The sequence below is a fragment of the Notolepis coatsorum genome (assembly GCF_963971535.1).
Source record: "Notolepis coatsorum genome assembly, chromosome: 17".
NCBI lineage: Eukaryota > Metazoa > Chordata > Actinopteri > Aulopiformes > Paralepididae > Notolepis > Notolepis coatsorum.
In genome coordinates, this window is record NC_140181.1 from 8,069,916 (window position 1) to 8,096,853 (window position 26,938).

General features: G+C 43.8%; 1 protein-coding gene across 1 annotated transcript; it reads left to right on the forward strand.

Annotated features, from left to right (window-relative positions):
- The first annotated feature begins 3,474 nt into the window (after window positions 1-3,474).
- On the forward strand, window positions 3,475-5,914 carry LOC311243772 (tripartite motif-containing protein 16-like). Its single transcript, XM_084333115.1, has one exon. It carries the CDS (start codon window positions 3,530-3,532, stop codon window positions 5,198-5,200), a length of 1,671 nt encoding a protein of 556 aa, XP_084189241.1. The 5' UTR covers window positions 3,475-3,529; the 3' UTR covers window positions 5,201-5,914.
- Window positions 5,915-26,938: the final 21,024 nt, after the last annotated feature.

A 26,938-nucleotide genomic window follows, 5' to 3' on the forward strand; every position in this document is an offset into this window, starting at 1 on the left:
TCCAAGAAGAAGAAGAGCGTAACCAATTCCCCTCCTTCAGCCAATTTGTAAAGTTTCTGACAAGAGAAGCGAAAATTGCCTGCAACCCTGTTACATCACTACAGTCACTAAAACAAGGTGAGACTGAAAAACCAAAATGCCCAAGATATCAAAGCTTTGAAGCAAAGGCACTGACCACATGTTCCAATGAAAAGACTGTCATAACATGTATTTTCTGTGAGAAGTCAGGGCATACTTTGCATAAATGCAGGACGTTCATGGAGAAAACTGTTTCAGACAGAGTCAAGTTTGTTCAAGCTGGAAAGCTATGCTTTGGTTGTCTCAAGTCTGGTCACTACTCAAAGAGCTGCAACAGTAGGAATGTGTGCGACGTGTGCCACAAGCAACATCCTACATGTCTGCATGAGGAGCGAGCCAAAGAAGGACAAAGGCCACCACAAGCTAAGCTAAATGAAGACAAGCCAAGTACAAGTCAACAATGGTACAAAGAAAGACCTCAATCAACACAATGCAAAGAAACAACCACAAACTCTACTTCACATAGAGTAATACTTCATGAAGCTAACACACAAACAACTGCAATAATTCCTGTCTGGCTTTCATCCACGACTCAACCAACACAAGAAGTCCTTGTTTACGCTCTGTTGGATTCTCAAAGCGACACAACCTTTGTTATAAGGGAAGTAGCAGAAGCGTTGGAAGCAACCAAAGTCAAGGTCAAAGTCAAGCTCTCTACTATGACCTCAAGAACCACAGCAGTAAGCTCTGAAAGAATAGACAACTTACAAATCCGTGGCTTTTACTCTGGTAAGAAGATATTGTTACCACCAGTCTATACTCGGGATTTCATTCCAGCCAACAGAACACACATACCAACAGATGGAACTGCAAAAGCGTGGTCCCATCTAGAGCACCTCCAAGGAAAGATTGCACCTATGCAGGACTGTAAAGTAGGTCTGCTCATTGGGTACGACTGCTCACAAGCCCTGCTTCCAAGGGAAGTTGTGTCTGGCGAAGAAAGTCAGCCTTATGCACAGCGTACAGACCTTGGATGGAGTATTGTTGGCCATGGGAATCCCTGCGTAGACTACGGCGACGACATCGGAATCAGCCATCGCATAGTATTGAGACGAGTAACAGCAGGTGTGAAACGTTCTGTTAATCTCAAGACTGAAGTACACTATGTGAGCCGAACACAAGTAAAAGAAATGACTCCCTCAGACATAAGAGTTCTTGAATCAGACTTCTCAGAAAGAACTGGAGAACATGACCCTGTGTCTCAAGAACATGTCAAGTGCCTGTCGAAGTTGAGAGAGACCATCACGCAAAAGAACAATGGTCACTACGACATGCCGTTACCATTCAAAGAAAAGGAAAAGAAAAGAAAAGGAAAAAGAAAAAAGAAGAAAAAACGACCTGTCAGAGAACTCAAGGTGGGAGAAATTAAGGAAGATGATCCTGAACTCCACAAGGCTTTTGTGTGCAACACTAAAGCAAAGGAAAACAGATCATCATTGGATCGCCTACAGAGATTCTCGGAATGTGTCAAGTGTAGAAAGTACAGAAGATGTACTGAAGGACAAAGAGGGGGTGACTTACCACAAGATCGGAAGCAACTCCACCCTTCACTTACGCTGGCATAGACTGCTTGGCATAGACTGCTTTGATCCGATCTATGTGGAAGGAAGGAAGGATCTCAAAATATATGATCTCTTACTTACTATGTTTAAGGGCCATACACGGGGTCAGATGGTAGGGTGAGAAAATTGAAATTGCGGGTGAGTGACACCACCTTAAAAGGTAAACCTATAACTAAAAGTGTTCCTTGATACCTGTACAGAAGGTTGTAACGCTACTCGAAGCAGACTAATTTAATGTTTTGCCTAAAACTTATGTTAATAATGATACTTACATTTAGTCATTTAGCTGACGCTTTTATACATGGCGACTTACAAGTTCTGTACAAGTCCCCAGGAGGGGCACAACTAGCAGCTGAATGACCACAAGAAATATTTAATTTAGAAGATAACCAAATTATGTTCAGAGAAATCCCACGTGTGTGCGATTTGGTGGGAGTGTAACTGTGGCCATTATATGGTTTCATCATTTATGTTATTTCAGTTCAAGTGTAATATTTGAGAATGTATTTATGTTTCATTTCTTATTTTCTTTATTATTTAATTTGCTACAATTTATAATATATTCATTTTGACGTCTGGTCATATGTGGTGTCCCGTTAGGCTGCTGTTGTGTTGTTACATTTGGGTCTGATTAAGACACCTGCGAGCAAGCGGCAGGGATGTTGGGAGACTGGGACTCATTAAAACACCTGCGAGCAAGCAGCAGGACAGAGACGAGTTGTACAGGCTCTCTAGATTCGAAGAGTGTACGACTATGTGTAGTGTACCACTAAGACTGTTACCAAGAACAGAAGAACAAGACCCCTTTGTTATGTAGCATGCAGCCAACGAGGTAATTAATGTTTGTTTGTATTTTGCTTTTCTGATGTATTGTTTTCATATCGTGTATATTATTGTTTGTGTTGACCTGACGCAACGTATATGTTTCTGTTTAAGTTTTCACGGTGGATTGGAGGACCAAGCCTTGAATAAACCCGTTGAAAGGAAACCACTTGTGTCTGCAGTGCTTGAAGGAGTTACACCGCCCCTGTGCACATGTCTTGCGCAAGAGTCACCATGGTTCTTCTCAGCAAAGGGCGTGGCTTCACGCGACATCAGTTCTTATGCAACACCTGTGAGTCGGTAAGCGTCACACCTGTGGGCTCACTCAGAAATGTTGTGTAACTGGTTAACGGACACAAGACAAGACTGACCGCTTTTTAAGGCGTGAACCAACGGACTGAGTCCGCCGGGTACATCATTAGACTTTATGTAACCTCCTTCATTGTATCTCCATTTACTCTGGAATGGTAATAGATGTGGTGGGTTTACTTACACTGGATCCATATGTCCTAGCTTGTTACCTATCAAAGGCGACCAGAAACATGCATATAGGCCTTATGGTTCAGGAGCTACCATGATTCATTAGGGGCATGCAATTTCGGACAGGAGGCCTGAACAATATATGCTTGATAGTGTTATAAAAGATGTGATAGCACACATTTGGAGGCAACTGCTGCATTGCTATCGCATCTTTTCCAGCAGTAGGGTGTGTATACCTTCCCAAAAATCACCATGAAAGTTAGTCCCCCAAGATGGTAACCATGGCTCATCAAGTTATACTCTATCCTCTTAACAACTGTAATCATGGGTTTTATAGGTTTTCATTGCATTATCATTTCATAATATGAGAGAGAGAGAGAGAGAGAGAGACCTGAACTATGTAAACCATCTTCTATCTATGAATCACAGTAAAATAGACACTGTCTCTTTAAAGCGACTCCTCCCCTGGACAGCTAGAACCAGGAAGCAGCTCCCACCAAACACACAGTCAGAGTTTACTCTACAACCAGGAAGCAGCTCCCACCAAACACACGGTCAGAGTTTACTCGTTGTCTTTGTAGAATAAAATGGCGCAGCAAGGAGTTGATCTGTACCGGGACCAGTTCTGCTGTTCTCTCTGTCTGGATGTACTGAAGGATCCGGTAACTATTCCCTGTGGACACAGCTACTGTATGGGCTGTATTAAAGACTGCTGGGATCACGATGATCAGACGGGGATCTACACATGTCCCCAGTGCAGGGACACTTTTACTCCGAGGCCTGTTCTGAAGAAAAACAATATAATGGCTGACGTGATAGAACAACTAATGAAGACAGGACTCCAAGCTGCTCCTCCTGATCACTGTTATGCTGGACCTGGAGATGTGGCCTGTGATTTCTGCACTGGGAGAAAGCAGAAAGCCCTCAAGTCCTGCCTGGTATGTCTGACCTCTTTCTGTGAAACTCACCTCCAGCCTCATCACACTGTAGCTCCGTTAAAGAAACACAAGCTGGTCAAAGCCTCCACACGGCTTCAGGAGAACACCTGCTCTCGTCATGACAGGATTCTGGATGTTTTCTGTCGTACTGATCAGCAGTGCATCTGTTATTTGTGTTCCATGGATGAACATAAAGGCCACGATACAGTCTCAGCTGCAGCGGAAAGGACGGAGAGACAGAAAGAGCTTGGCATGAGTCGGCAGAAAGTCCACCAGAGAGTCCAGGAGAGAGAGAAGCAACTCAAAGAGGCCCAACAGGCTGTTGATTCTCTCAATCGCTCTGCTGATAAAGCAGTGGAGGACAGTGAGAGAATGTTCACTGAGCTGATACGCTCCTTGGAGATGTGGCGCTCTGAGCTGAAGAAGGTCATCAGAGCCCGACAGAGGACCACCGTGACTCAGGCTGAAGAACTGCAGAAGAGACTGGAGCAGGAGATAGCGGACCTGAGGAGGAGAGACACTGAGTTGGAGCAGCTCTCACACACAGAGGACCACATCCAGTTTCTACAGAGTTACCCCCCCGTCTCCGGTCCCAGTGAGTCTACAGACTCACCCAGCATCAGTGTCCTTCCTCTCCTGTACTTTGCAGAAGTGACTGAGGTCATGTCTAAACTGAGAGACAAACTAGAGGACGTTCTGGAAGAGCAGTGGCCCAGAATCTCAACAACAGTGAATGCAATTATTGATGTTTTACTGCCACCAGAGCCCAAGACCAGAGCTGACTTCTTACAATATTCCTCTCGGATCACACTGGACCCAAACACAACAAACACAAGTCTGTCTTTGTCTGAGGGGAACAGAAAAGCAACACCTGGTGGTGGGAAATCATATCCTAATCACCCAGAGAGATTTATTAAATGTTCTCAGGTTCTGGGTAGAGAAGGTCTGACTGGACGCTGTTACTGGGAGGTGGAGTGGAGGGGAGGGGTTGCTGTAGCAGCCTCCTACAAAGACATTAGTAGAACAGGCACCTGGGTGAACTGTGTATTTGGATTCAATTCCAAATCCTGGGCTTTAGAGTGCAGTCCAAGTAATTACATCTTCAGACACAACGATAATAAAATTCAAGTATCGGCCCCCCGCCCCCGGTCCTCCAGAATAGGAGTGTACCTGGATCACAGGGCAGGTACTCTGTCTTTCTACAGCGTCTCTGACACAATGACCCTCCTGCACAGAGTCAACACCACATTCACTCAGCCTCTCTATCCTGGACTTTGGTTATGTTACCCTGGGGATGCTGAGTTCTGTGAGCTGAAGTAGAGATCAGTGACATTCACAGCTCCTCTACCCAGGGTTTTGGATTTAAATTGATCTTGAAGATGCTGAGTTGTGAAAGATGAGGCCATTAGGAGTTACATTCACTCAGTTACTCTATCTTTGTTCTGAGGGACACAGTTTCTAGCCTACCGGGGTAAAGTTTGTCTGATTGGATATTTGCATATTCACATATTTGATTCCCATCTTCAATACCTCTGTTCCTTTGCATGTGGGGAAGTAAAAATCTTTATTTTCATACTCTGGGTGGGTTGGAAAACAATATGCAACCATTTTATTTGTATTTGATCACCTTTGGTCATTACTGTGGGATTTGGGTCTGTCCCTCCTCTCTCTGTTCCAGGGGGGGTTGGTAACAATGTGGGGGCCGGACCTCCATGGGGAGGTTGATTCAGCCTATAACCTTCTCCCTCACCTCTTATCTCTGGGCAGCCGGGACACTTCATACGGGACACTCTTCTATCTTCAAGGCCTTCTGTTGAACCCACAGCCAGGATGTGTGGGGCATGGGTCAGTCGTAAATGCAACTATTTAGTTTCAGAACAGACCCATCTGCGTTATCAAAAGAGCTCAAGGAGAGAGAGAGAGTTGTTCTTCTGGTGGCAGACTTCCAGGGAGACAGACCTAGATAGGAGGAGCTGGCTTAGGAGGAATGACCATTCATTGAATATCGTGCATTTTGTCTTTTGTTCTTTTATTCTTACTAAATAAACGTGGACATCTAAACCCAGAAGGACCCGTGTGGATATTTGATAGATCCTACTGTCTATCTAGAAGCTCATACTGGTCTTGAGGGGGGGGGGGGGGGAGCGAGCGAGTGTCCATGGTATTGTATTTATTATTTGTATGTCTTTTAGTCTATTTTCATTCTGATTTAATTACTGGACTGTCATTATTGTTATTATTATTTCTGTTATTGTCCCGTGAGTTATTGTTGATTATTACTGTTACTGTATTGTTTGTCTTGTTTCATGTAAAAAAAATAAGAGAAAAAAAAAAACATTTGTTCAAAAAAAATAATAGAAGTTCATACTGGCTGCATATCTTTTCTAGTGTCTATAGAAGCTCATTGGTTTGTAAATGTACTAGATTTTCTAGAGATTTTTATTTTTTGAATGTATGTTTTGTAATCTGTATATTGGCCTGCGAATGATGTGTTATTGTTAATTAATTGTGATACTGCACACGATAACACGATTTGTGTTTTGTGTTGTACATTATGCACTATACAGTATTATACAGTATGAAAATGTCAGTCATATAGGTGAGACTGTGCTGGAAAAAAAGGATACCAAACATACCATGGTAAAACATTTTAAAATGGGAATTATACAATTTAAATCAAAATTAGCCAAAACATTGAAAATATCCCAGGACCCAGAAGAGTGTTAAGGATCTTGAATACAAGGTGTAGTGGTTTAAGCCCTATAGTCAATACAATGACAAGAGATCTTTGGACGGGCCATTGTAAGTAAGTAACGTTTATTTGTATAGCATTTTCACAGAGAGAACTCGCAAAGTGGTTTACATACAGCAGAAATATAAAAATAAAAAGCAAGAACCATTCAAGTGATAAGAAACAGAACAAAAACACAAGGCATCACAGAAAGAAAAAAAACAATAGACATATTTTACACCTGGAGGAGAAGCTCAAACATTACCCAAAAGCCTGTTTAAACAGTCATTTGTTTGCTGATTTAAAAAAATATCAACATACGCTGCAGCTGTTAGGCCACGAGGAAGGGCATTCCAGACACTTGGCAACTCTCACTGATTTACAGTATAAACTGGTGGCAGATTATCATGGACACAAGATGGCGCTATTCACCATACAATCATTAGACTCTAGCTTTGAGATTTAATCTAGATTTGATTTGATTTTATTAGGGATCCCCATTAGCTGGTGCGATAGCAACCAGCTAGTCTTCCTGGGGTCCACACACAAAAAAACATACAAAAACAATCACTATTGCAAAAACTAAATTATTAAAAGTCAGTACACACAATGCATAATGAAACTACTGTAACAATTAAGATAGCTAAAATCACAGTGTAAAACAAAAAATTACTTTACAGTGTTAAAAACAATTTAAGATTCTTTTAAAAAGTGAATCTACTGTAAATGCAGCAGAGGTTCCGAGGCAGGCCATTCCAAAGAGTTAATGCTCTAAAAATAAAAGATCTCCCCAAAGCGCTGGTTCTAGGACCTGGCAATTCAAGCTGCCCACTACTGGAACCTCTAGTGTAATGCTCGTGCACAGTATTACTAAAAACGATCTGATTATGTATAAAAACAGGAGTTTTACTGCTCAGGACCAACTTGAACAGCACAAGTATAAAAGACAATCTATTTTCAACGTTAGGCCAAGCGAGGCGGGCATGCATACGGCTCACATTAGACCTTAGTGAGCAGCCCAGTACCAACCGTGCTGCCCTGTTCTGGACCACCTGGAGCTTCCTGAGGTCACCCCTGTTCTGGACCACCTGGAGCTTCCTGAGGTCACCCCTGTTCTGGACCACCTGGAGCTTCCTGAGGTCACCACTGGCAGCAGATGACCACATCGCAGAGCAATAGTCAAGATGACATAAAACTAAACTTTGCACTATCTGACATAAAAGGGGACGGGCAACAAGAGAAGCACATTTCCTGGAAATACCAATTGCTCTTCCCATTTCTTCTGCCTTCATTAGCAGGCACCTCTCCGGTGTTGTCCCAGTGCACCTGGTGCTGTGCTGGTAAAGACACCATGACGTGATGCAGATATAGTTTTTACATTGCAAAATTAGCTGGAATGCTGCCATCTGATTAGGTTAAAGGGGCACTTCACCAAAAAACAGTGGCAATTTATTTTACAAATCTCACACACATCCAAAAACTAAACAGTTTTGCAAATATTCATTTAGTTTGACAGCTATTGAGAGTAAATTAGTTTGAATATGGCAATCAGAGGGCGGCTAAGTGGCGCAGTGGGCAAGGCGCTCGCCACTAACGCAGGAGATGCTGGGTTCGAGCCCAGCTCTCGGCGTTGCTTCCGGCTTGGCTGGCCGTTCGAGTAGGGTCGAGCTGCAGCCTCGGAGCCTCGGTCCAGATTGGAACTTCCGCCCTGCCACAGGATTATTACTCCTGTGACAGGGCAATGCGCTGATTGGCGGAAAGTACGGAAGTATCTCGGAGTACGTCTGACGTATCTCGAATTACGTCTGACGTTTCTCTACGTTAGCGAACGTTAAACGTTGTATTCATAAAATAATAAAAATTCAGCAGCATGGGGAGGGCCGGGGGGAGGGGAGGTACAGGTAGTAGAAGACATAGAGGTACAGGTCACATAATTATAGTACAGTGGAGAAGTAAAAATAGAATAAAAAGGCAGTGTAAACAATATACAATATTATTAACTCTAATAATAACACGCCTCGCGGGCTCATTATAATACGAGAGCCGTGGGTCTGCATTGTATAGAGCGGATCCCCCGGCCGTATTCAAGCGCTGGAGCGCTTTGCGATGGATCAAACTGTATTAATATAGTAGTAATAATAGTAGTTGGCTAGTTGCGCGCTTCTGGCCACCTCCCGCAGTGCGCGCATACACACATACTGTCTGTAGCCTATACAGTACGTGCAAAATTAGTTGTCAAGAGCCAATCGCACAGGTTTAGCAGAAGCTAATTTCCATTTGTGGTCTATCCAGCTGCTAACTGTATTTGAGTGAGTTAAGTCTTGGTGTCATGGTAGACTCAGGCCCCGTTTAGACGGAAACGCTAGCAGGTGAATCCGCAAAAATATTTTTGCGGATGTGCCTTTCGTTTATACGGAAACGGCGTTTTTACAGGGTGAAACCGCAAAAAAGTGAGACTACCTTCCAGGGTGGAATTCCTAGAAACGCAAAAGCTTTGCGATCTCGTCTAAACTATCAAAACGTATAAATCTGTTAAAACGATGACGAACGGGTTGTCACGGCTCTGGTCGCGCGTACTGCTTACGTCACAGGTAGCAGGTATGCGCCAGTAGCCGAGACGTAAACAAAGCAAGTATGTCTGACTTATATCAACGGAGATCACCTGAAGGCTACATTGGCAGTACTTTTAACCCTTTCACTGCCACACGACAGAAGGTTACCCCTTTACTATCACACAACCGGCTGTCGTGTGGCAGTGAAAGGGTTAAATACACAAGAATCTGTCCCGCCGCGGCGTGAGTGGACCCACTGTCTGTGAGTGACTCTGCTTTGGTGCAATCACATTCCCCATCCACAGTCTGCGAATCAGAGGCAGAGTAGGGCGGGTCTTCACAGCACGTCATGTGACATATGCGCCAATCGTGTGACAGCGGGTCTCCGTCGTTACAGCGTCGTCTGCACGGAGAATTCCACTCAAACGCTCGTCTAAAAGTAAAATTAAAAGTGAAACCGCAAGATGACTTTTGCGGTTTCTGTTCACAAAACGCTTGTCTAAACGGGGCCTCAGACCTAAGCTTTAAATCACAATCAACAAGTTGACAAAAACTTAATTCTTCCACCTTAGAAACATAGCTAAAGTACGGCCATTTATAAATCAAAAGGACGCTGAAAACCAGATCCATGCCTTTATCTCAAGCCAACTCGACTACTGTAATGCACTCCTTACCGGCCTCCCGAAAAAATACGATGACTATTTTATTGCAATGCACTATTGCATTATTTTATTCTATTTTACTAACTATTTTATTGCACTGCACTATTTGACTTTGTATCAGTGAATCATAGACGCCTGGCCATAAGAGCATTCGGAGCATCTCTGCTCTCCCACTATTGAACTTGGGGGAGCAAAGGTATGATCTTGCTCCACCACTTTTTGATTATATGAAAAATATGATATATCCCCCCCCAATATATAAATCTAACCATAACTACGTTATGGTTAACTGAGTTTTATAGTGAAAAGAGCAGCTTTATTGGTCAAGATTGAAGGCTCTATATTGCAGGAAATTGCACGTACAGGTTAATTAAATTTAAAAAAAATCTGCCGCTTGCCTGCAAAAAAAAATTAAAAATTAGAAAAAAAAAATAAAAAAAAAATAAAAAGACGGGCACCTATCTGGGCTAAGCCCCGGATCTCCTATAATCCTAAATCCGCCCCTGGTTAGCTCTCATAACGATAACCAGTTTGATTTACAAAAGCTTTTACAAACGCTTTTACAGAGTAAGAGTAGTAGGGGTGAAACGATGCAACCTCACAACGATTAATTTCGATTATGATTACGAGGAGTTGAGAAGAGTAGGAAAAGAAGACAGGAGCGGACACGAGGGGAGGTGTGGAGAGGAGGACAGGATGAGATAGGAGAGGAGTGGAAGAGAGAACATATATCAATCCCAGTGCTCATGTGTTTCAAAGTTCCAGTTCAATAAATTGTTGTTCATCTACAGCTTGTTGCATTATTTCATGCATTGATATTATCAATAAGACATAATCTCTAAGCATTTACAATGTAGCCTTGACTGGCACATCTTTTAAATCAAGTAAGTAGTCCGGTGTCCTAGGGGGTTGTGTGTGTGAGGGGAGGGGGGCGCGGATGGGGGTGGAAAGCTTCAGGGGCCTATAGATCATCACTTAATATGGTACCTGGAAAATCAGGAGGTAGCATGGAAAAAAAATTCAAGGCAAGCGTGGCAACCCTGTCATGTCCCCCAGACTGCGCAGTACGTGCAGCAAGTGTGGTCAGCCTAAGAGACTGGATACTGGCCACACTCACATCGCAGGCGTGGCCTACTGCGCTCTTGTTGGTGGGAGGATTGACGATGAGTGGCGGGCAATGATGAAGGAGGCTCGGCCTGAGCACACGTGAGCCCCTAGCTGGGTGATGAAGGAGGCCTGAGCACACGAGAGCCCCTAGCTGGGTGATGAAGGAGGCTCGGCCTGAGCACACGTGAGCCCCTAGCTGGGTGATGAAGGAGGCCTGAGCACACGAGAGCCCCTAGCTGGGTGATGAAGGAGGCTCGGCCTGAGCACACGTGAGCCCCTAGCTGGGTGATGAAGGAGGCTCGGCCTGAGCACACGTGAGCCCCTAGCTGGGTGATGAAGGAGGCCTGAGCACACGAGAGCCCCTAGCTGGGTGATGAAGGAGGCTCGGCCTGAGCACACGAGAGCCCCTAGCTGGGTGATGAAGGAGGCTCGGCCTGAGCACACGTGAGCCCCTAGCTGGGTGATGAAGGAGGCTCGGCCTGAGGACACGTGAGCCCCTAGCTGGGTGATGAAGGAGGCTCGGCCTGAGCACACGTGAGCCCCTAGCTGGGTGATGAAGGAGGCTCGGCCTGAGGACACGAGAGCCCCTAGCTGGGTGATGAAGGAGGCTCGGCCTGAGCACACGTGAGCCCCTAGCTGGGTGATGAAGGAGGCTCGGCCTGAGGACACGTGAGCCCCTAGCTGGGTGATGAAGGAGGCTCGGCCTGAGGACACGAGAGCCCCTAGCTGGGTGATGAAGGAGGCTCGGCCTGAGCACACGTGAGCCCCTAGCTGGGTGATGAAGGAGGCTGGGCCTGAGCACACGTGAGCCCCTAGCTGGGTGATGAAGGAGGCTCGGCCTGAGCACACGTGAGCCCCTAGCTGGGTGATGAAGGAGGCTCGGCCTGAGCACACGTGAGCCCCTAGCTGGGTGATGAAGGAGGCTCGGCCTGAGGACACGTGAGCCCCTAGCTGGGTGATGAAGGAGGCTCGGCCTGAGCACACGAGAGCCCCTAGCTGGGTGATGAAGGAGGCTCGGCCTGAGCACACGAGAGCCCCTAGCTGGGTGGCCTTGGACGTTTTTGTACATAATCATGAATTCCACTCCAGATGCTTAAATGCCCCATGTATTTTTCTCAACATGCATGCAAATTGATTGATTGTGTCATGTATTACACATCTACTTACTAAATAAATATACCGTATTTTCCAAACTGAAGTTATGCCATCTGCCTTGTTTATTTAAAAAAATATTTTCAATGTACATATTGTTATTACACATATATTACTATTCTCCCACATTCCTGGTCAAGAATACTTTCAGCCTTATAGTACAATAAATCAAGTTTTTGCATACCTTGATCAGGCAGGCAGTTCTCATAAAATAACAGTGTGGGATGAGTTTTTCTTTGGAACTGTACATAGCCATTTTGTTATTAAATTTCATAGTAAAATATCTACATCCTGTTCTGCAATGCACACTTTTTCGAACTGTATATAGTAATCTTTATTTTAGTCATCTTATTTTATTATATGCTAAATGTATTGTACTGCACACTTTTTCGAACTGTATATAGTAATCTTTATTTTAGTCATCTTATTTTATTCTATGCTAAATTTATTGTATTGCACTGGATACAATCCTACCTGGAGGGGAGAGAACAGATGGTGGAGGTAAACGGTACCCTATCCCCCCCCCTCACAGTGAGCTGTGGTGTTCCACAAGGAAGCATACTAGGACCGCTACTGTTCCTAATTTATGCAAATGACATGTCGTCAGCTTGTGACTGCAACTTGTTCCTGTTTGCGGACGACTCAGCCCTGCTGGTCTCTGACAAGAACAAGTTACAGGTTGAAAAAACCCTCAGCTCTGAACTAGGCAAAATCTGCATATGGCTCGCTGATAACAAACTATCATTACACATGGGCAAAACAGAGTCCATTCTCTTCGGTTCAAATAACAAACTCAGCAAGACCGACGGCTTCTCAGTTACAGTGGGTGACAATATTGTCACAAGGAAAGATGAAATTACCTACCTGGGTTCCATCCTAGAGGCTAATCTTTCCTGTGACAAAATGGCATCCAATGGCATCCATACAAAATTACAAACATCTCAAAACAAACTGGTCAGACTACTACTTGACCTTACTCCTAGAACCCACCTCACCCCGGCCCACTTTGACTACCTAGGATGGCTTAGAGTAGACGACAGAGTACAGCAACTTGCAATGGGCCTGGTCTACAAGATACACTACGCGACCAAGGTACCCATGTACATGTCAAAATACTTCCCAAAGGTCAGTGAATACCACGATCACAACACCAGAGGGAGCTCCACAAATCATGTTAAACCCAGATTCGGCTCAAATAAGGGACTAAACACGTTTCGCAATTATGCCACATCAATGTGGAACGCCCTACCCAAAGCTGTAAAGGAATGTGAATCACTACCCACCTTCAAAAACACTCTCAAAGAATACCTACAGGAGACTGCAATTCAACACTGGCCCCTGTAAATGTCCTAACCCAATAATACACGAGACCCTCTTCTTGGGACCAAGTAAGGTTTCGTCAATAATCCAATGTACAGTTACCCCCGCCTACCCACCACCCCCCCCACCCACCCAACCACCTCCTATGTACAGTTACCACCCCACCCACCTCCTATGTACAGTTACCACCCCACCCACCCAACCACCTCCTATGTACAGTCCCCACCCCACCTGATCCAATGTACAGTTTCTTCGTCAAATGTATATACTCTCTTTTTTAAACTCTTTTTGTATCACAAACAGTACTGTATTTGTAAATCTGGTATGTCATAAATGTTCAGAAGACAGACACCGAGCATGTAAGACGTGCTTTTCGCCGCTCCGCCGGTTTGTGACAAACTTCAATTATAAATAGTCCTTTAACTACGTTTTTTCTTTTTGGACTTTGGACACTGGACAACGTATGTTCATCTACCAGTCAGGCAGACTTTTCGACACTTTAAATCGTCCATGGGTCCTGTTAAACCCAAATTAAGGACGACGCGTGCAGGACAACAAACAATCTTTGATCAGCCACCCGGGCCACCCCCACCGCACGCGCCAGCTGCTAACATGACCAGCGGCAGCGCCTTTGATCTAGGGGCCTTACAATCAATGCTGAACTCGCTGAAGGAAGATATTTGTGGCAGAATTGACTCATCGGCAACTAACCTGAGAGCTGAAATCCTTGCAGTGCGCACGGAGCTGGTGAATATTACTGAACCATTGCTGCTGAAAATAAATGAACACGGGCAAACTATCTGCGAGTTGGAACGTGTGACGAGCGACCACAGTGACCAGCTCTCCTCGCTTGACTCCACTGTTAAGGAGCTCACGTCACAGGTGAAATTACTAACCGACAAATGTGAGGACCTAGAGGGGAGATCGAGGAGGAACAACCTTCGACTCGTGGGGATACCTGAGGGCTCGGAGGGTCCGCGGCCAACGGAATTCATCGGCCGCCTACTCAAGAACCTACTGGGCCTGGATGATGAGCCCCTACTCGACAGAGCCCATCGCACTTTGCGGGCTAAACCCAAAGAGGGGGAGACGCCTCGTCCGCTCATCATCAGGGTCCACTTCTTTCATCTCCGGAACGAAATCCTACGTCGGGCCAGCGCGACCTCCCGTGACACCCCTCTACTCTTCCAAGGCAAAAGGCTCTCTATTTTCCCTGATTACACCGGCGCTGTTTCCAAGAAGAGGGCTGCGTTTGGAGGAGTGAAACGTGAACTCCATGCCTGTCCTGGTATCAAGTTTGGGCTGATGTTTCCTGCGGTTCTGAAAATCACTCTGCCGAGTGGTTCAACGCACACGTTTGAAGACCCGGCCGCCGCCTCGACTTTCATAAACACTAAACTCAGAAAAGCGGTTCCCCAGACTGTAACCATCAGCTGAACGGCAAGTTCATAATTCATGTCCATATGACTGAGCATATACAGACTATTTCATTTTGGGACTACGATATTTCACAATATTAACATTTGTCACTTAACCACGGAAGGGGTGGTGTTTATCTTTAGAGTTAGTAATAGTGGGTTATGCGCGCGTCCAATTTGAGGAGACGCATCAGCATGGGAGGGAGGGGGAGGGGGGAGGGAAGGGTTTGTTTACATTTACAGTTCTTTTTGTGCGATGTTTATACTGTTGTTGCTTTTTCTATGACTTGGCCACTGCACAAAAAAAATACTATTAGGACATACTTTTCGATGTTACTCATTGTACACTCAACACCAGTCTATGACTCAACCTAAAACCTCACAGCAGATTGGAGGAGTGGTCAAATTTACTAGTTGGAATTGTAAGGGCTTAAATCAGCCAATCAAACGTAGTAAAGTACTGGGGCATCTTCAGAATTTGGGGGTTCATATAGCTTTCCTTCAGGAAATTCATTTCAAGCTATCTGATTATACCAGACTACGTAAACGATGGGTTGGCCAAGTGTACCACTCATCATTTCAGAGCAGAGCTAGAGGTGTGGCAATTTTAATCCACAAATCAATAAATTTTATTTGCTCAGATGTTCTCTCTGACCCAAATGGTAGATTTGTGCTGGTAACTGGAAAGCTCTGTGGCACCCCAGTGATTATGCTTAATATCTACGGCCCTAACTGGGACAATAGCTCATTTTTTAGATCTGTGTTCTCTTCGATACCTGACCTCTCCACACATTATCTGATATTAGGAGGGGACTTCAATTGCTGGCTTAATCCATCATTGGATCGCTCATCTAACAGAAATGCAGTACTTTCAAGCTCTGCTAAAACCATTCAATCTTTTATGGAAGAGTTTTCACTTTCAGACCCTTGGCGTTTTCACAACCCATCTAGCAGAGCATACTCATTCTTCTCTCATGTTCATCACACCTTCACTCGTATTGATTATTTCTTGATCGACAATCGGCTCATCTCATCAGTATTATCTTGCTCATATGATGCTATTGTCATATCGGACCACTCTCCAGTTCTAATGGAACTGCAAATTAGGGGATGTGATAACACCCGACCACCCTGGCGACTGAATACTAGTTTGTTATCGAACGAAGATTTTGTTACTTTTATTTCCAAGCAGATAGATTTTTTTTTGGATATCAATAAGACGCCTGGGATCTCAGCTTCCTTACTATGGGAGACACTGAAGGCATACTTAAGGGGGGAAATTATTTCTTACTGCACTTATGAGACTAGAGCCAGAAAGAAGAAATTAGATAATTTAACCAAACAGATCACTCAGATTGACAACGTTTACTCTATCGCTCCATCACCTGATTTATATAAGGAACGCCTATTGTTACAAGCAGAATTCGATACTCTGACTACCACCCATACCGAAAAATTACTATTCAAATCCAGATACAATTACTATGAACACGGAGATAAGGCGAATAAACTATTAGCTCATCAATTAAGACAGGCATCAGCTTCGCATCAAATACCACAAATCCAAACTTCAACAGGCAGAACTACAGATCCCAAAGAAATTAATGAACAATTTAAAAACTTCTACTCATCTCTCTATGCTGCAGAACAACCCACTGACCCGTCTGCCTTTAGCAACTTTTTTGACTCTCTTGATATTCCTAAAGTTGACTCCGACTCAGCGGTGAAACTGGAGGAGCCTATCACAATAGAGGAGATTGAAGAGGCTGCTCACAACATGCAGGCAGGTAAATGCCCAGGCCCTGATGGTTACCCAATTGAATTCTATAGGAAGTTTTTTGGCAAATTGGCGCCACTTCTTATTGATATGTACAATGAATCCTTCTGCTGTTTTAAATTGCCCCATACACTCACTCAGGCCACAATTTCCTTAATCTTGAAGAAGAACAGAGACCCTCTCCTATGTGGGAGCTACCGTCCTATAAGTTTGCTATCCGTGGATTTAAAGCTTCTTTCCAAACTACTATCTATGCGCTTAGAATCGGTACTACCCTCTATTATTTCCCCAGATCAGACTGGATTCATAAAAAACCGGTACTCTTCTTTTAACACTAGACGGCTTCTTAATATCATGTATAATCCCTCTTCTTCCTCAATATCAGAAGCTGTGATCTCACTAGATGCCGAGAAGGCTTTTGACCGGGTGGAGTGGAGCTACCTATTCTACACCATGGAGAGATTTGGCTTGGGTAAAACATTTATCACTTGGGTGAAACTGCTTTATACCTCCCCTATAGCCTCAGTCAGAACCAACAACACACATTCTGAATATTTCCCTCTCTTTCGCTCTACTCGGCAAGGCTGCAATTTGAGTCCCTTATTATTTAATATCGCAATAGAACCATTGGCCATTGCTCTCAGATCAAATCCTAACATAACTGGTATTCATAGGTTTGGCATCGAACAGAAGACTTCACTTTATGCGGATGACTTGCTTTTATATGTATCGAATCTCTCTGTCTCTATTCCAGCTGCCCTTGATGTTTTCAGTTCATTCGGTGCAATATCAGGATATAAACTGAACTTAGATAAAAGTGAGCTATTCCCTCTGAATGCTGAAGGTCGAAATTACCCCTTAAATACTTTACCCTTTAAAATTTCCCCACTTGGCTTCACATATCTTGGCATTCGTTTCACAGACAAATTTAAGGATTTATTTAAATCTAACTTCTCCCCTTTGTTAAGCAAACTGCATAAAGACTTTGAACGATGGTCGCTATTACCCCTGTCCTTAACGGCACGAGTCAACTCAGTTAAAATGAACTCCCTGCCAAAATTCTCATACCTTTTTCAATGTTTACCCATCTTTCTCACACAAGCATTCTTCCAGAAAATTGACAGTTTGGTGTCGCAGTTCATCTGGAATAGGAGAGTCCCTAGGCTCGGTAAAGCCCTCCTACAAAGACCAAAGCCTCTGGGAGGGATGGCTCTGCCCAATTTTAAATTCTATTATTGGGCAGCCAACTTTAGAGCACTACAACATTGGGCAAGGTTTGAAGACACACCTTCATCCCCTGTATGGTTGCTTTTGGAATCCTCTTCTTCCAGCCCTGCCTCACTGGCTGCTCTGGCTCACGCACCTCTACCTTTTCCCACCTCTCCCTACTCTAAAAATATCATTGTCAAATCAACACTCAGGATATGGAACCAGTTCAGACGACATTTTGGTTTACAATCTTTTTCTTTACTAGCTCCAATTACAGCTAACCCTGTTTCCCCCCCCTCTGTGATGGATAGAGCTTTTCTCTCCTGGTCCCCTCTTGGTATTAGAACGTTCAGTGATTTATATATAGAAAATATTTTTGCATCATTTGAACAACTGTCTGACAAGTTCTCTCTTTCGAGGTCACATTTCTTCAGATACTTGCAAGTCCGCAGTTTTGTACGTAATATCAACCCACAGTTCCCCAAACTCCCAGAAGCCACTCCTATTGACACTTTACTAAAGCCTACACTGGTCACAAAGGGTATTATATCTGTCCTGTATGGCTTGATTTCCTCACTGCGTCCTACCTCATTAGAAAAGATCAGGAGGAGATGGGAGGAGGACCTGGGTGAGGACATCACAGAAAACCTGTGGGAGGATATTCTACACCGGGTCCACTCCTCTTCAATTTGTGCCAGGCACGGACTGATCCAATGTAAAATTGTTCACCGTTCACACTTTACTAAAGTCAGGCTAGCCAAGATCTATGGCAACATTGATCCCACCTGTGACAGATGCCACCGTGCCCCTGCTACACATAGTCACATGTTTTGGTCCTGCCCTTCCCTGCATAACTTTTGGTCTGAAATATTTGAAACTATCTCAAATAGTATTGAGATCCCAATCAGCCCGACAGCCATAACTGCTTGCTTTGGTGTCTCTATCTCCCCTACTACTCTGTCTCTGCCACGATATAAAGCTGACCTGGTGGCATTTGTTACTCTCCTGGCTAGACGTCTCATTTTACTGCATTGGAAGTCACCCACTCCTCCATCTCACTCTATGTGGCTCAGGGATATTTTGCACTTCCTTAAGATGGAGAAAATAAGGTGTGTCATAAGGGGTTCTACAGCTAGATTTTATAAAACATGGGGCCGTTTCTTTACCTATGTTGGGGAACAAGGCTCAATCGACCCCCCATAAATAATGCTCACTCCTAACCTAGCACAGTCCAGTCGAGTGACCTATCTACTTGTGCAAATGTAACCGATGTCTACCTTCTCATTTAAAAAAAAATTTGTTCCATTCCTCTATTCCTGCTGTACAGTGCTTGTCCTGAGTGTACATATCTGTTTAATTGACTATGTCCGAAACAATATCTATATTTATTTTGTGGTGTACTATTTTTTAGTCTATATATTCAACAGACCTATACTTTGACTACTTATACGTAGCCATGTGCAACATGTATATTATTTACATTCAACAGACCTATATTTTGTTTATTTATACATAGTTTTGTGCAATAGGTATATTGTTTATCCAACAGACCTATATTTTGACTAACTATATGTACCTTTGTGCAATATGTATATTGTCTACATTTAACAGACCTATATTTTGACTACTTATATGTAGATATGTGCAATACGTCTGGCATATATGTGTACAATTTGACCTTGTGATGATCTCATATTGCAATGAAAAAACTTCAATAAACAAAGTTTTGAAAAAAATAAATGTACAGATGTACCAGTACTGTCTATCTGTATGTCATGTATGTCATATATGTTATGATGAATTGAAAATGGAGGACCCTGCTGTAAACAAGACGAAAGTCTTTCTCTGGTCTGCATCCCCTTAGCAATTGTGTGTATTGAGCCGTACTGTATTGTACCCATTCTGCAATCTGTTAATAAAGTTTTCAATCAATCAATCAATCAATCAATCACATTTATTTATTTTATTGTATTATTATTTGAGATAGATTTGAGTTCTACTTTTCATTATGAAGTAGCTAACGTTAGTAGTTTGGTAAAAGTTTCCCCAACACTGTGTAGATAGAGTATCCTAGTGGTACAAACATTAACCGTTTGGTAGTGCGGCAGTGAAAGGGTTAACCTCGTTCCCACTTGTATCTCCTCGGTGAGATAAACAACAGCTTAACACCTCTCCTCTGACTCTATTGTCTGACTGGCTCACCCTGCACTACACCTCACCTCGGTTAGATAAACAACTGCCTCCTCCCCTCTGACTGGTTCATCTGTTCATCTGCTCACTACAATCTGCATAGTTAATTGATGGCGCCTCCTCACTTCACCTGGACTCGAACCCACTCCACAGTTCAGCGGCATCATCATGTGTTTTCAAGTCGCACGCTGCTTTCCCTTTGCTGTAAAATCATTGGAATGATGGAATATCATAACTTTTACGATGAACAACCCGAAGAAGAAACGTTTTGGTTATCTAGTTAACACGAAGACACCGTGTTGGTAAGTTAAATTCCATTAAAATTCCCTCATACTTGTACAACGAGCGTTTCGCGGAGGATTGATTGATTGATTGATTGATTGATTGATTGATTGAAAAGTTTATTAACAGATTGCAGAATGGGTACAGTACAGTACAGCTCAATACATACAATTGTTAAGGGGATGCAGACCAGAGAAAGACTTTCGTCTTGTTTACATCAGGGTCCCCCATTTTCTATTCATCATAGGACCAGTCCAGAGTTAATTATGGGATTTGTTTTAACCTTAAAGGTCAACCTCCACGTTGTATTTTTGTTCAATAAACAATGTGGACTAGGCCAACAGTGACTTTCATGAAGAATTGTAAAAAAAGTATTGAAATTGACCCAGTTTTAGCGTTTTTATCAAAACATTTTGTCTGCCCAACACAATCAACATGCACTTGCATATTTTAATCAATGGTTTATAATGTGCACGTGTAATGTCGTCACAACAGGTATTGGTCACCAGGGGTATCACCAGGGGGCGCTGAGAGTCACACAGCTAGTGGCAGGCAGAGAGCCTTGCTACCATAGATATATGCTTGCTACTACTAGCCGAATGGAAATGTATCTGTTTCACCTCACTATTGCTCCGTGATTATAGCCATCCATCCATCTCTAAAGCTAACCACGTTACCATATTTGTAATAATGTAAATCATTGTGTCGTTGTACACATTGTGTTTATAACGTTAGTAGATAACATAGCTTAGCTTGGTAGCTATTGTGCTAACAACATATACCGACATCCGGCTCGCTGGCCGGCATGAACGGCCGACCCAAAATGGTTCTCTCCTCTCTGTACACCCCGACCCCACGGGTGCCCTGCCGGGGGGGCCCATGGACGCGACGGCGGCGGCAGCCGCAGGGCGCCCGAGCCCGCAAAGGCTAGTGTTACACGATAGCTATGAGCTAACTAGCGCTGCGGGCTCCGGCGCCCTGCGGCCGCCGCTGTTGTCGAGTCCACAAGCTTCACTCGGTGCATCAGTCACGAAAGGGGCTATGATGAGCTTGGCAAGCCAGAGTAAAACACAGTTTTCATTCAATCAATCAATAACAACATTAACCAGACTCTCGTTGTGTCTATTATGCTAACGCTAACGTTACCTCATTGTGTCTATTCTACACAGATAGCCTCTCGTGTCTATCTGCTAACGTTAGCATTAGGCTAACTAACGTTACGTCCCTAACCCCCAACAACAAGCGTAACTAATCAGCGATCTTTTTGTCAGACTAAACTCTCCGCTCGGTGGCAAATTGTGTTGATGTCGGTTTTGTTTCATCAATAAATGAGGCAGAATACACAGTGACTGTATCCTTTTTTATTCCACTCGTTTCTTGCTGCAAACATACAAAAGATATCCTACGCGAGACATTAAAGATGGCGGCGCGGACATTCTGTTTTCGTTCAGACTCTCCAAACAGTGACGTCACGCGTCTCTCTTCTGACCAATCAGTGGTCTGCAGTTTTTCACGTGTCATTTCTGGAGCTCTCATGCTGATCACCAGCAGCCCCGCCTCCCCACACGGAGACAAACTGAGTACTTTATTTTAGTGGAAAAGCAACATTAGATTCGGCTCATTAATATGCAAGCCACACCTGTTGTGACGTCGGCGTTTTGATAAGCTTTTTTGATTCGCGCGTGCATGTTATTCGTGCGTGGACCTTTTTAACTCTTTCAGAGTGGCATTTCCGGTGTCAAATGGAAATAAATAAATAATGAAATGATATACCAATGATGTAAACTACCCATAATTGATCAGTAGGGTTTAACCTAGAGGTTGGCCTTTAAAGAACACTCCAACATTTTGGGAAATTAGCTTATTTGCCATCTACCCTGGAGTTAGACAAGAAGATACATACCGTACATTTTTTCTTCTCTGTGCATGCAGTAGGAGTAGGAAGACGTTGGGAACAAGGCTAATGGAGGAACCTACTTCCAGTGACTGACGCTAAACTAGGCTAACGGTGCGCGTCTTCCTACAGTGGGTAGTGATTCACATTCCTTTACAGCTTTGGGTAGGGCGTTCCACATTGATGTGGCATAATTGCGAAGCGTGTTTAGTCCCTTGTTTGAGCCGAATCTGGGTTTAACATGATTTGTGGAGCTCCCTCTGGTGTTGTGATCGTGGTATTCACTGACCTTTGGGAAGTATTTTGACATGTACATGGGTACCTTGGTCGTGTAGTGTATCTTGTAGACCAGGTCCATTGCAAGTTGCTGTACTCTGTCGTCTACTCTAAGCCTCTACTCTAAGCGATCATAACATATATCTGACATACAGATAGACACGTACTGCTACATCTATACATTTATGACATCCAGATTAGCAAATACAGTACTGTTTGTGATACAAAAAGAGTCAAGAAAAGAGTATATACATTTGACGTAGAAACTGTACATTGGAGGAGGTTGGGTAGGTGGGGTGGGGGGGGGGGCACTGTACATTGGAGGTGGTTGGGTGGGGGGGGGGACACACTGTACAACTGTACAAGCAAAACTGTACATTGGAATATTGACAACCATACTTGGTCATTTACTGTACATTGGAGGGGGTTATGTTAGGACATTTGTAGGGGCCAGTTTCGAATTGCAGTCTCCCGTACTGTTTGAGTGTTTTTGAAAGTGGGTAGTGTTCACATTCCTTTACAGCTTTGGGTAGGGCGTTCCACATTGATGTGGCATACTTGCTAAACGTGTTTAGTCCCTTGTTTGAGCCGAATCTGGGTTTAACATGATTTGTGGAGCTCCCTCTGGTGTTGTGGTCGTGGTATTCACTGACCTTTGGGAAGTATTTTGACATGTACATGGGTACCCTTAGTGGTGTAGTGTATCTTGTAGACCAGGCCCATTGCAAGTTGCTGTACTCTGTCGTCTACTCTAAGCCATCCTAGGTTGTCAAAGTGGGCAGGGGTGAGGTGGGTTCTAGGAGTTATCAGTTTAATATCTGACACATATATTAAATAGATGTTTGGAGCAGGGAGATGGAGAAGGGGCTCCGTCCACTCCACGCATCGACCTGGTCTTCAGGACCTCCAGGGACGGTGCCCCCCCCCTAACTCTGTCACAATAAATGTCACCATAATAACAAATCACGGTATGTGTGTGTGATTCCTTTAAGCCCGACGGCCCGGTACATGATGGCCGAGATTCATAATTACGCCATAAATGTATCAATAGTACAGATGAATGAATGATCTTTATTGTCATTGTCACAAGAATGGTACAACGAAATGTAAAATGCAGCCCTAGGTAGGGATGGGTATCGTTAGGATTTTATCGATACTACTACTCTTATCGATACTGCTTAACGGTTCGGTACTTTATCGATACTCTTATCGGTTCTTTTTGGTTCTTTTTTTGCAAGAAAAAAAGACAATTAATTAAGAACAGAATCAACATTGCTTTATTATTTATAAATACAACTTTATAAATAAGTATTATAAATAAATATAATTTCTTCAGCAACAGCAATGTTCTTTTATATAACTTTATAAATAAATATAATAAATTAATATAATTTCTTCAGCAACAGCAGCAACAATGTTTTAAATGTGTCTGACTCTGAATTATAGACTTTTTATAATAAACAACAAATGCAAAAGGCTAACAGAACTGTGACACTCATTCACCCTATCCTCTGTCATCCTTCCTCTAGCTGCTAGGGAGAAAGGACTTTGGGTGGTGGAGGGAGGTAGAGGGAGGATGTGTGGTGGCCCTGGGCTCACTGGCCTGGGACATAGTGGCTGACGCCTCAGCTTGACGATCTATAAAAAGTTTAGATTGTAGTATTTGTAGCTAAACAATTGTTTTGTTTATTAGCCTATTTGTAATAATTCGTTATTAGCCTAGGCAACTCCGTATCTTGGCTTACGGTTACGGCTGCAGTGGATGCAGATGGAACACTGCGCGCAAGGCAGTCGAATACGCGCATTTCTGCACACTAATATCATGTTTTGCCAACAGATGTTTTGATAAATTGATTTGCTCGTATTGCCACCCTTACTGGCAAATGTTTTGTTGCACTTGTGGCAACGTGCATTGTCGGCATTGACCCTTGTAAAGTATATCCATACTTTAGAACGCTTCGCTCTATCCGCCATGATCACGACTCAGTGCATGCAGAGCTGCTGTCTGTGTGCAGAGCGCTATAGCACGGGGCGTCGGGGACACTTTCATTAAGGAGTACCCGTATGTAGGACCCGTATGTCTATGTGTAGCACTAGCGAGCGACTCGCGAGGAGTGTGTGTAATAATTGACTCGCTGGCTGCGGCTCGCTTCTCGTGCAGAGACAGAGAGAGGATCGTTCGCAACTTTTAAATAATAATAATAATAATAATAATAATAATAATAATTTCTCTAGAGTATCGATAGCAGTACCGAGGACGTCAGAGCTTATAAATACTCCGGTATTTTCTAATATAGTACCGGTTCCCGTTTAAAACCGGGGTCCGGGGGGCATCCCTAGCCCTAGGTGCTAACACTTGGTAAGATGTGTGTACTGTGTATGAAAGAAGACTACAAAAAACAGCAGTGACTGCTCTCAGCTGTTTAACACGTGAAGACCTAGACACCATCACCAGCTGTAGGTTGTCTGAAGTGCAGTGTTACTATGAACGTTCACTAGAATGCAGGATTTAAAAAAGAAAATGTAATTTTTTTCAAATCCTGCATTCTAGTGAATTTTCACTAGTCCATTGATTGGTCAGTTTTTATTTGCGTTGATTTGACCTTATTCTCCTGCCTCTCTGTTGATGTGACTGTTGTGGATGCTGTGGGACAGGTTTGCACAGTGCAGTAACAATGGAACGACGAGGCTCCCATCTTAATGTATCCTGATTCAATGAAACAAGAACAACTAAAGAACGGCATTCTGATGAAAATGTTAGATGAAATGTTGCTTTGTCCCTCTGTTACCTTTTGACTCAAACACACATTCATCTGTAATCTGCTGTTCCTTTCAGTTGAGGAGACTCCTGAAGAACCAGAACTACAACCAGAAGAACCCAGACTCCTTCCAGAACCCTACGTCTACAACCTGAAGAACCTGAACTTAGAGCTGCCGCGGTATTGATGTTTTCCTTACCGCACAAATTTGCGAAATATTTCCTACCGCCACGGTTATTACCGCACGCACACACAAATTTAAAAAAAGTTTGAATGCATTTTTTTTTTAGTAGTAGTCTACTCTTAATAGCATATAGCCTGCCTCTAGTCTAAATGTCTATCTTTAGAGGATGACTTTGCAGCATGAATATTGTTTGGGATTCGGCAAGCACACATTCGTTATTGAAAGTGAAACACGGATTTGTGCGCCGTTCACTCGGTGTCGCGGGCAGGGGTGGTTACCCCCCCGACCCTTTCTTATTATTATTATTATAAAGTTACTACTTTATAATAAAGGCATTCGTTTTGTGGCATTAACGTTATATAGTTACACGTTCAATAACATCAGCGTATTTACCGGACCATAGCAAGGCAAGCATTACTCAATTCATATCTCAGTTCCTTTCTTTGCTCAGAGCGTGCTGAGTTGTCCCATTCTGCGGTCTGTTAATAAAGTTTTCAATCAGACAAGTGTATAGAACGAAGGGCTTTTATTATAACATTCGTTGCAGACAGTAAAATCATTATGTCTCGTTTAGTACTCCTGAGGAGCGATGGTAGTCCACTCCGGCGGGGAGCTAAAGCTAACGTTATTAGCCGTGTTGTGATGAGCTCTGATCAATGGCTGACATTCAGGACGTAAAAAACTAATACGCGCTTGCCGATTGGTGGTAACACACTGCATGACGCTCCAACGTGTGACGCGTCTCTCTTCTGACCAATCAGTGGTCTGCAATGTTTCACGTGACTTTTCTGGTACCCAATAGGGTCGCTTGGAACCTTGATAGAGGAGTAGGGTATATCTGCAGAGCCGCAAGCCCAACGAGAGGAGGGTACTTTATTATTATTATAAAAAAACAGCGGTGATGCGGTATTCAGCCTACTCTTGCGGTGGCCGTGATGTAACAGCGATACCGCGGTAATCGCGGCAGCTCTACCTGAACTACAACCAGAAGAACCCAGACTCTTTCCAGAACCCTACGTCTACAACCTGAAGAACCAGAACTATAACCAGAAGAACCCAGACTCCTTCCAGAACCCTACGTCTACAACCTGAAGAACCAGAAACCAGAAGAACCCAGACTCCTTCCAGAACCCTACGTCTACAACCAGAAGAACCCAGACTCCTTCCAGAACCCTACGTCTACAACCCGGAGCCACAATCTGCTTCAGAATCATCCTTGGAACCAGTTCGAGAGCCGCCGCTGGTACCGATATCGCCACCGATATCTATATCTCCACCGATATCGCCACCGGTATCTATATCACCACCGATATCTATATCGCCACCGGTATCTATATCACCACCGATATCGCCACCGGTATCTGTATCTCCACCGATATCTCCACCGGTATCTGTATCTCCACCGATATCTCCACCGGTATCTGTATCTCCACCGATATCTCCACTGGTATCTGTATGTCCACCGATATCGCCACCGGAATCTGTATCTCCACCGATATCTCCACCGGTATCTGTATCTCCACCGATATCGCCACCGGTATCTGT